The 11,404-nt window shown below is 37.4% G+C and overlaps 1 protein-coding gene across 1 annotated transcript; it reads right to left on the bottom strand.

Moving 5' to 3' along the window:
* Positions 1-2,478: 2,478 nt before the first annotated feature.
* baiap2l2b (BAR/IMD domain containing adaptor protein 2 like 2b) lies at positions 2,479-11,343 on the bottom strand. Its single transcript, XM_057326156.1, has 15 exons — positions 11,307-11,343; positions 11,163-11,223; positions 10,600-10,675; positions 10,243-10,329; positions 8,610-8,671; positions 8,253-8,324; positions 7,427-7,516; positions 6,512-6,643; positions 6,282-6,386; positions 4,589-4,670; positions 4,126-4,333; positions 3,933-3,995; positions 3,510-3,855; positions 3,367-3,413; positions 2,479-2,707 (listed from the first exon to the last, which is right to left on the bottom strand). Exons 2-15 carry the CDS (start codon positions 11,214-11,216, stop codon positions 2,632-2,634), a joined length of 1,500 nt encoding a protein of 499 aa, XP_057182139.1. The 5' UTR covers positions 11,217-11,223; positions 11,307-11,343; the 3' UTR covers positions 2,479-2,631.
* Positions 11,344-11,404: the final 61 nt, after the last annotated feature.

The raw sequence follows: 11,404 nt of genomic DNA, 5'->3' as shown, positions 1-11,404 counted from the left end.
CAGCAGTTTCCATTTATTCAAAAGATTTCTTCAATGTACGACATGTTATATTTTATGTTTATTTATTTAAAAAAATTTTAACACGTTTTCTAAACACACCCACCCCCATTTGCCATTGTTTGATAGCCCCACCCCAAACTCAAGCTATTGGTTGAGTCGGCACAGTGTTTGTATGAATGGCTTATAGTTTCTGCCGAAGGATTCTTTTTTGCCTTTTTTTAGCTTCTTTTAGCCCTAAAATAGAAATACTTTTAAGATTTGAAAATTAGACACTTCATCAATTATTTTCTAAAATGGAAAAACAAACATAATTAAATATCTAGAACAAAACTGCAGACATTAATGAATTCTTCTCTTGTAATAAATTATTTTTTAACACATAAAACACAAAGCTTTTGTAAAATTTGTGCCATGATCCTATTAAAAAACAGTCTACAAACCAGATTTTATATATATATATATACAAACCCGATTCCAAAAAAGTTGGGACACTGTACAAATTGTGAATAAAAACAGAATGCAATGATGTGGAAGTTTCAAATTTCAATATTTTATTCAGAACACAACATAGATGACATATCAAATGTTTAAACTGAGAAAATGTATCATTTTAAGGGAAAAACAAGTTGATTTTAAATTTCATGGCATCAACACATCTCAAAAAAGTTGGAACAAGGCCATGTTTACCACTGTGTGGCATCCCCTCTTCTTTTTATAACAGTCTGCAAACGTCTGGGGACTGAGGAGACAAGTTGCTCAAGTTTAGGAATAGGAATGTTGTCCCATTCTTGTCTAATACAGGCTTCTAGTTGCTCGACTGTCTTAGGTCTTCTTTGTCACATCTTCCTCTTTATGATGCGCCAAATGTTTTCTATGGGTGAAAGATCTGGACTGCAGGCTGGCCATTTCAGTACCCGGATCCTTCTTCTACGCAGCCATGATGTTGTAATTGATGCAGTATGTGGTCTGGCATTGTCATGTTGGAAAATGCAAGGTCTTCCCTGAAAGAGACGACGTCTGGATGGGAGCATATGTTGTTCTAGAACTTGGATATACCTTTCAGCATTGATGGTGCCTTTCCAGATGTGTAAGCTGCCCATGCCACACGCACTCATGCAACCCCATACCATCAGAGATGCAGGCTTCTGAACTGAGCGCTGATAACAACTTGGGTTGTCCTTGTCCTCTTTAGTCCGGATGACATGGCGTCCCAGTTTTCCAAAAAGAACTTCAAATTTTGATTCGTCTGACCACAGAACAGTTTTCCACTTTGCCACAGTCCATTTTAAATGAGCCTTGGCCCAGAGAAAACGCCTGCGCTTCTGGATCATGTTTAGATATGGCTTCTTTTTTGACCTATAGAGTTTTAGCCGGCAACGGCGAATGGCACGGTGGATTGTGTTCACCGACAATGTTTTCTGGAAGTATTCCTGAGCCCATGTTGTGATTTCCATTACAGTAGCATTCCTGTATGTGATGCAGTGCCGTCTAAGGGCCCGAAGATCACGGGCATCCAGTATGGTTTTCCGGCCTTGACCCTTACGCACAGAGATTGTTCCAGATTCTCTGAATCTTTGGATGATATTATGCACTGTAGATGATGATAACTTCAAACTCTTTGCAATTTTTCTCTGAGAAACTCCTTTCTGATATTGCTCCACTATTTTTCGCCGCAGCATTGGGGGAATTGGTGATCCGCTGCCCATCTTGACTTCTGAGAGACACTGCCACTCTGAGAGGCTCTTTTTATACCCAATCATGTTGCCAATTGACCTAATAAGTTGCAAATTGGTCCTCCAGCTGTTCCTTATATGTACATTTAACTTTTCCGGCCTCTTATTGCTACCTGTCCCAACTTTTTTGGAATGTGTAGCTCTCATGAAATCCAAAATGAGCCAATATTTGGCATGACATTTCAAAATGTCTCACTTTCAACATTTGATATGTTATCTATATTCTATTGTGAATAAAATATAAGTTTATGAGATTCGTAAATTATTGCATTCCTTTTTTATTCACAATTTGTACAGTGTCCCAACTTTTTTGGAATCGGGTTTGTATATAAATACACAAATGACCATACACGTGCACACATGGAAACAAACGATGTGTCTAACAAAATGTGATTTTAAAAAGAATCATATCAAACCACTAATATTAATACATTATTAATTATTTTACATTTATTTTGCTGCTAAATCATCCACAACTATCTAATATTACATTGAGTTTGCATTTTCTAGGTTTAAAAATAGTCTTTCTTAAATGGGGGGAGAACATTTTTAATGTCTAAATTTAATCCCTAAAACAGTTTTATTTAATTTTATTTCAAAAGATCAAGAAAAGAGAATAATTTCTTATGTTATGACCCCTTTAAATTATTAGGTAACTCAATTCAACAGAAAAAAAACCAATGTATCAAGATTATTGGGAAAGTAATGTCAGCTAAATATCGAATAAATTATGTGAACATCGATTTTTAAATTTAGTAAAATCTAAGGTGACTTTAATTGATAAAATCTAAAGTAATTTAAAGTGTATACTGCTTGCCTGACAGACAGAGTTTGACATTTAGTACAGAGACTCTGAGCCAGTCAGAGTTCAGATGATGTTTTATCGCCATGGTAACCGTCAGTGGATCCGTGGTGCTGATCTGTCGTTGGTGACTGTGGGGCGGAGCTTCACGGTGGCGAAAGGATTTGACCCTCTAGTAGAAGAAATAGTACAATAAAATATGAACCTTTTTCGTAAATATATTATTTAAATATTACATCATACTTCTTTCATTATAGTAATAAAAATCTGATTTTTAAAACTTAAAAATGTGCTTAACTGTAAATGTAATGATAATAGTAAAAGTGCCAAAAATAAAAAAAATATGCTTAAAGTGATAGTTCACCGAAAAATAAAAATTCTGTCATCATTTACTCACCCCTTTGTCATTTCAAACCTGTATGACTTTCTTTCTTCCGTAGAACACAAAAGAAGATATTTTGAAGAATGTTGTTAGCTGGACCCCATTCACTTGCATTGGTTTTGTTTCCATACAACAGAAGTGAATGGGGGCAAGTGCTGTTCAGTCACCAAATTAATTAAAAATATGTTCTTATGTGTTTTGCAGAAAAAATAAAGTCATAAAGGTTTGAAATGACAAGAGGGTGAGCAAATGATGACAGAAGTTTCATTTTGGGGTGAACTATCCCTTTAATACTCTGTGAGCAAGCCTTTCATTACTTCTTTGTTTGGATTCTGGGGTGAAATATAACGTGGACATGTTCTTTAAAGGTTGCAATATAAACTATTGAAATACTAAAATGTACACTTTAAAATTGTAAAAATGATCATTTTTTAATCAAAAGATAGTACCTGGGAAAAAGAGGGTGCTCTTGTTGTTGTCTATGGGCAGCTGCCCTCTGCAGACAAACAGATTTGATATAAACAAACAAAAGAGAACAAACCTAATCTTAATAAATATCTCTAATTCAATAACTGAGACGACAAGGTCTCACCTCAGAGCTTGATTCCACCTTTCGCATAGGCAGAGGGGAGTTCGGAAGGGGCGGAGCTGGAAGCAGCAGTTCATAACTTTTATGCTCCACTTTGCTCTCAAAATGAGACTCCGCCCTCCGAATGTCAGCTGATCCGCGGCGTTGTGGCACGGCAGGGGCTGGGATCTCGTTGTAGGTCTTTTGAATGATCTTGCCCTCATTGACAGGGAGCGGAGAGACCGGGCGCAGATCGGCCGAAGCTCGACGCATGGTTGTGATGTCGCTATAGCTTTGAAAGTCTGAAGCTTCTGATTGGCTGGTTGGCTCCAGGAGGTTGTTCATGCTGTGGCTTCGGTGTGACGGCCCACTGAAAATAAATCAGTAAATTAGCATTAAAATATTTCCATAATGTAAGTCAATACAAAAGAACGGATACATATTCACCTTGAACCCAAGGGTAAAAAATCGTCAGCGCCAGCCACGTAAGCAGCAGGAAACCAGCCTTGACTAAACGGGAACAAATAATTTTTGTGTAAAAACGTCTGACAAATGCATAAATGTAAATGTAAATGTAAAGCACACCTTAAACTAAAGCTAGGTTCAATTTACTCATGTAAGCCACACTGGCGGCTCTCACCGGAGGCTTGATTCGTGACGTCCGTACAGCCAACCGTTCCGGGGTTCTGGTATGAGTACAGTCACCATGTCACCGCGGGAAAACGGCAGCAGGACTGGATTGGATGAGGGGAGATGAGGTACCATGGCCCTCATAGAGCGACCACCACCCAGACCCAAAGACTCACCCACAGAGCTGGAGCGAGACCGACTGGGCATCGGAGACGGGGCTGTGAAGAGAAATACACAAAACACCGGAGATGAAACTTGATTTCATCCCGAGCAACAGGAAACATTCTCCTAAGAATTTATGACTTCACAAGACCTACAAATGTTGCCAAACTAAGAAGGTCAATGGATCGCTGCTGGAGTGTATTTGCTTGTTTAGACAGTTTCTTAACATTTTATAAATTTTGGTGTTGCTATCGGCAGTATGAATCAAAGGGTTTGGGGTGTACATGAGGGCGTAAGATAAGACTCCAGACCTCTAGAGGGCACTCTGCCCAGCGGCTCACGCTGCATTTCACAATCTCCAGTCTGAAGAAGAGAGCCCAGGGAACTTTTTAACTGCAAGACATCAAAAGCAACCTAAATCTTACAGATCCCAGCTATTTTAAGACAAGCAAATTATAAAATCAGTTCAGCAAGTTAATAAAATGTGGACTTTTTCCACATTAAATATCCAGCGAATGTCTTTTCACTTTAAAGGGACACTTCACCCAAAAATGAAAATTCTGTCATCATTTACTCACCCTCGAGTTCTTCCAAATCTGTATAAATGTCTTTCTTCTGATGAACACAGAGAAAGATATTTGGAAGAATGATTGTAACCGAACAGTTCTTGGCCACCATTGACTACCATAGTAGGAAAAAAGAACCAGGGGTTTAATTGGGATTTGTTATGTGCCGGGGATTTTAAGGGGTGCGTATACAAAGATTATAATCTTATTAATTTACAAACTGTAAAATATAAGTTGAGAGAGCCATTTGCTATGAACAATAAAATGGTGATCAAACTCTTTCTAGATGCCAGCAGTTTACAAAGCTTCATGTGATAAGAATAAAATCTTTCCTCGTGTCAATATCAAATATCTTCATTTATTAATGTCCACAGAATTGTATGTATGACCTGTGTATTTCTAGTACTTTTCTGTCAAAACTTCATACAACATTCACAATGATTGAGATGACCCATTAACTTGCGCATCATTGCTGCCGCACACACCATGAACAAACCACGTTTAATGCTTGAATTTGATTCAAATGACATCATTTGGAAGTCGAGACTTTCTTCTTTACAAACAGCTCGTTATGACTTGAAACGTTAAAACAACAGTGCGCACCGGAAGAGAAGCGTCACCGCGCATCATGTCTACAACTCGCAAATAGGCAGTGAGCGGCTGGGCGAAGCAGAATGGAAACGCAAGCGCGCGCAGACACGCGGTGCGTTCCCAACGGAATATATCTACCTCCGAAGGGCCCTTGTCGGCATACAAACGTCACTTAGTCGAAATAAAGATAAAATGGCGTTGTATTTATTGCTCCTTTTGCCAAGGGAATTTTAAACGGACAATTGCGTTTTTCCATTCAGAGCTTTCACATCAAGAGCTTTACTCTTCGAAGAGAGTAGGGCATAGGAATGATCACTTCGGAATGGAACGCAGGGAATGATTTCTGTGTGCACGCGGTTAATGCACAATTTGCGACTTGGGTTAAGTTACAATGTTGCATATAGATCAGTGTTTCCGCGATTATCAATGTAAGTGTATACACTGACAAAAAAAGGTAAATTGTTACTTAAACTTGAGATTTATACTGGGGCACGACGGAGTGCCGCTCCATAACACTAGAAGAGCCGCACACATGTGGGGAGCAGAGTAACGGTCTGCCTATGCGCCGGGGCTCTGCCACGGACGGCCCTGGCCCAATTTAACCCCTGCCCGGAACTGTTGTCTTTCCTACATTCTTCAAAATATCTTCTTTTGTGTTTAACAGAACAAATAAATGTATACAGATTTGGAACAGCATGAGGGTGAGTAAATGAAGACAGAATTTTTATTTTTGGGTGAACTGTTCTTGTAAGAGCAATAAGGATTATTTAGTATTCGTAAGTATTTTTCGAGGCGGATAAATGATAAGTTACACCAGTACACCACATTCCCATCATGCCTTTGTCACCTGAGCCTCTTGATCTGACGGAGTGGGCGTTCGCGGTCTGGAACTCCTGGTCTCGCTGACTTTCTCTTTCCACCCCTCGGCTCTCTGCTGGAGAGATACCCCCGTCTGTCGACACACAGGACATACAGGTGTGCTCATTCAGTGGACCGATAAGGTTGGGAAGGTACTGAAAGAAGGTCCACATGTCTGACTGAGCACTACTAATGAACTTCTCTAGAAAGCAGATGTACCTTGTTGATAAGAAACAGTAGCGACTGCGTGAGTCCGCAGTGTTTCTCAGCCAGGAAACGATACCTTCTTTCTTCCTCTTTGAGAATTTCATGCTGGCTCTGTCTCAGGTATTGCATGTACTCGCTACCCTCCTGCATACACACACATACGCACAGTTCCACACAGGCTCCGTTCCAAACCCTAGTGAGCTGTTTGATGCTTTCTACATAGGGAGCATCCTAACAGAACCTGGAAATGCTCCTTATGGGCAAAACGTTGTTTTACAGTACAGTACAGTACAGTACAGTACAATCATTTCATTCACGGCTTTATTTTTCTAAAACCAATATGAAAAACGTAATATTGAAAAACAATAGGTAGTGTCAAAATATGTTGTTAGAAAAGAAACTTTGAAGTAAAATTGTTCATTTTAATTTGATAAATGACTTATTTTTTATTGAAACCTATTTTGCCTCTTTTTGTTAAAAATGAAGATAAATAGTTATTGAGCAACTACATAAAAACACAGTTCTACAATTGTCCTCCTACCTTAGGCAGATTCTCAAATGTATGTTTATAATAATCAATTATTATTTATTTATATAATTTGTAACCGGCGATTATGGCGACAGATGCAAAAGTTAGCTACAGATTGCAGCCTTAAATTCATCACCGTTAAAATTTAGTTACGATTTACGTTTTAAATGAAGAAAATTAAGATAAGATCAAATGTACAATTCCAATGTTGGAATTGTGCGTGTTACAATGCCTTCTGGGATATATAGTCATACAGTATCAGCCAAAGATGATGTTCATTACTGCTGATTGAAACACTAAACAAAACACTGAATACAACAACATGTAAGATTACTGACATTATAAAACATCAGACCATGAACACATAAACACATTCAGGTAAACTGTTGTAGTTTTACCAGTGTGTCTCTGAACGCTCCACGTCTCAGCTGTCTCTCCAGGGCCGCTGCCTGATTCCTCACCTCCAGTTCATACACTCTACGGCTGCCCTACACACACACAGTTGATTTTACTATACTAGTCGGGACATTACATAGACTTTCTATTGATTTTATGTCAGGCTAATGCTAAATTGTATCTCATAACCCTTGCTCTACCCCTAAACCTAAGCATCGCATAACCGCGCATGACACTAGATTGAAAGAAAAACATGATTTGACCGATTTATGAGCCTTTTCATTTATTTAGGACCAGTAAGATGTTTAAATCTCACAAGTTGGTTGTAATGATATATAGTAGTTATATAGCTATATATTATATATAGTTCACTGTGTTACTGAGGACAATTGGGATATACTGTACAGCCACAAAAAATAATTAAATGACCATTTCAAAGACCATTTTCAGTTTTTCTGAATTGACTTGTTATAGATATGTGTTTGGGCAAAATGATTATTTTTGTTTTATTGTGTGAACTAATAATAATATTTCTCCCAAATTTCAAACAAAAATATTGTTTATATTTGTATTCATTTGGAGAAAATGAAATGTTAAGAAAAGATGCTCTGTATTTTTACAGACCTCAAATTCGGCAAAGAAAACAAGTTTACATTCACTTTTAAGCAATACAACAGTAATATTTGTACATGTATTTAGGAAACGTTCAAAAAGTACTTTTTATGCGATACCCACGATTTTTATCAAAGTTTTCATGTGTCTTGTCATTCTATCGTAAGATTTATTATATATACGCAAAACATGAAACCCGCACGGTTCCAGACCAACCTCAATGTACTCCTCATCCAGCTTCACATTCTTGTCCATGGCCTGCAGAACCTCCACATGAAACCAACAAAACTGGAACAAAAAACATTTACATTTATACAAAAACGGTTTTATTCAATTCAATTTCTATAGCACCTATTACAATGTACACTGTTGAAATCAGCTTTATTAAGTTATCATGTAAAAATGTTTTCTGTAATGATAAAAAATAATGATATAGAAAAAGCAACATTGTCTAAACATTCTGTCTAAACACATTTAAGTTGGTTTTAAAAACAGTCCTGTTGAGACAATGCCAACAGGTGTCAATATGAAGATGTTGGAACATAAAGATGCTATGACAAGATGTGAACTCACCACACCCTCCACCTCAGCCGTCAGCTTCCGCTGGGTCTCTGATATCTGAATCAGCACGTCACCTGGCCGCAAACAAGTACATTCATTCAATAATTCAGAATGAATACATATTTAATATGTGAAGAAATGGAAGAGTGGCTTTTGTTAAAGAAGGCCCAGCTGTGATCAACAGCAGGATGTTATGTTGTTACATCCCTATTCATTAATAATGATATTATGAAATTATGACTAAAATTATAATTCATAATAGAAAATTATGAATAGTATTATTGCCTGCATTGTTAATTTACATAAAATAAGAATATTACCGCTTCAGCATGAATACATTGTTAGTACATAATTTGTCATCTATTATAACTTATTTATCTTTTACTAAATACAGTGGTTTATTACCATTGTCAGTCCTTCACAAATATGATCGATATCGTGTTATCGCAATAGCAAAATTGTCTCAATATTATCGTGGTCACATGACTGTATGAAACAACAGGTCTTCCGGGCCTAAGAATGTTAGAAAAAAAAAATAGACGTTACCTTGGGCAAGGTGAGGGCAATTATTATATTTTATTTTATAAAAGGTACTTTTAGGTCATTTGACCCATCTCATACTATAACTCATACCTCCAAGCAAAAGTTATGACTAGTGGATAAAGAAAAGAGGATTCTTATGGCACATAAACAATCCAATAAACACTGTACCGTGGACGCTGTACCGAGATATTATCGTACAGGGAGATTTTCATTTTGTTACATCCCTATTGATGAATAATGATGATATTTTTAGTGCATTTAAAGAAAGTCACACTGTGGATTTGAAATATAGTAAGAGATGATTACCATATTCTTTTACAAGGGTACTCCAAGGCACTTGGATCACAGTATAATAATAACAATAATATTACGGTATTACCATAATACATCCTTTAAAACAAAACATTAACTATAAACAAACTATAGTAGCCTTTTTGTTATACTGTAAAAAAAAGTACCAACATCTTCAAACACCACAGTTTTGTCATGTTATCATGTCTAAAAACTGACAATAGCATGATATTTGTTAATACACGTTTACTGTCAACTTTCATATGTGTATAGTAATCGTGGTGTAGTGTACTATAGGGTGAATCAGTGAACTTAGAAGGGAGAAAGAACGAGACCGTGCATCTATAATTTAGATGTCAACGCTGACATAGTAACTCTATCGTGGCACACACGCACACCTGTCTTATCTGCTCAACAGCTTCTAATGCCCGCTACTGTAATTACATTATAATTACATTGCAATAACATGTCAATGAATCACCAAAACTGTATCACCATCAGCCCATTTTTTATACACTGTTATATATACATTTTTAAGCTATCAAACTTTGGTCTCAATGTACATCACTGTGTCACCCCTATTGCAAAAATTCATTTGACAGACTGAGAGACGATTACTTAATGAGGCAAATGGTGTTTAATGGTAAATGTGAGGAAGCATCTGCCACTGGACACTATTGCCAGAAACAACTCTTGCATGAGGGATAAACAATCTCTAAAGAAGCCAGAAAAGACAGATATCAACTCGGAGGATATCTTGCCACACAATCTGTCAGTTTAGAGACACAAAACACAGACGTCTGAATCTTACCAAGCGATTTGGATGATAAAGTGTTGAGCGCCTGCACGCCCATCTTAGCAAGAAAACTGAAGTAGGCCTCACTCGACAGAGCCAGGGCTTTAAGACACACAAACATTCATAACAATAGCTTACACCTGAGACAGAAATAGTGCAAAACATACAGAAATAAACAGCATAAGGTGCTTTGCTGGTTTTACTTGGTTTACGCGGGTATCTCTGCTTAAACAAGCTAGTGTTTTTTGTCTATCTTGACCAGATTGTCCATCTTGACCAGGGTTGGCTTTTTTATTTCAACATACACATTTTAATACATCTTTTGTGATCTGACTATATGTGGAAAACACAACATAACACCCATTTTCTCACCTTGAAATGCTTTGGTGTAGCGGTTTCCCAAAACAACCAGCTTTTGTAAACCAGGATTAAACTGATCCATGAGGTTCTGAATAACCCAAAAACATCACCAGAGTGTTAGTATTTATGATGTAGTTCACCCAAAAATGACATCTCATGTCATTTCAAACCTGTATGACTTTCTTTCTTCTGCAGAACACAAAAGAAGATCATGTGAAGACTGCTGATAACCAAACAACATTGGCCCCCCTTGACTTCCACTGTATCAACACAAAACCACTGCAACATTTCTCAAAACATCTTCTTTTGTGTTTCACTGAAGAAATGAGGGTGGCTAACTGACAACAGAATTTTGTGGTGAACTGTCACTTTAAGTAAGGAAGTCATGTCATTATTGCAAAATAAACCCAAACGCGATGTCCAAAACCCAATGGCGTCTTGCATGACCTTAATGGGGTTTATTTTGAATATCACATTCGATCAACCATAATAAAAAGCTGTGTAATAATTCTGAATAATTTATAAGCATTCTCTTTATACCATTACAGCTTGAATGAGAGTAATTCAAGACTCACGTTATAAACACTCAGGGTTGAACTATGCAAAAGGTCACTGTTAGCACCAGACATCTTGTTTCTGTCGGGGAAAAAACACCATTAAAGATACAGAACTTACATTACCGAGGAACACCGAAATGAATAGGAGTTTGGTTTACATACCTGTGATAGTGAAAGTTTTTACACTGCAGTTATTTTGTGGTCCCTGTTGCTGTGTGTGACAACACACTCTCTTGATGCCCGTAATGGGTCTTTACAGG

Source organism: Triplophysa rosa, linkage group LG25, assembly GCF_024868665.1.
Source record: "Triplophysa rosa linkage group LG25, Trosa_1v2, whole genome shotgun sequence".
Classification (NCBI taxonomy): Eukaryota; Metazoa; Chordata; class Actinopteri; order Cypriniformes; family Nemacheilidae; genus Triplophysa; species Triplophysa rosa.
Note: the sequence above shows the minus strand (reverse complement) of the source record. Positions and strands in the feature narration are given on the sequence as shown.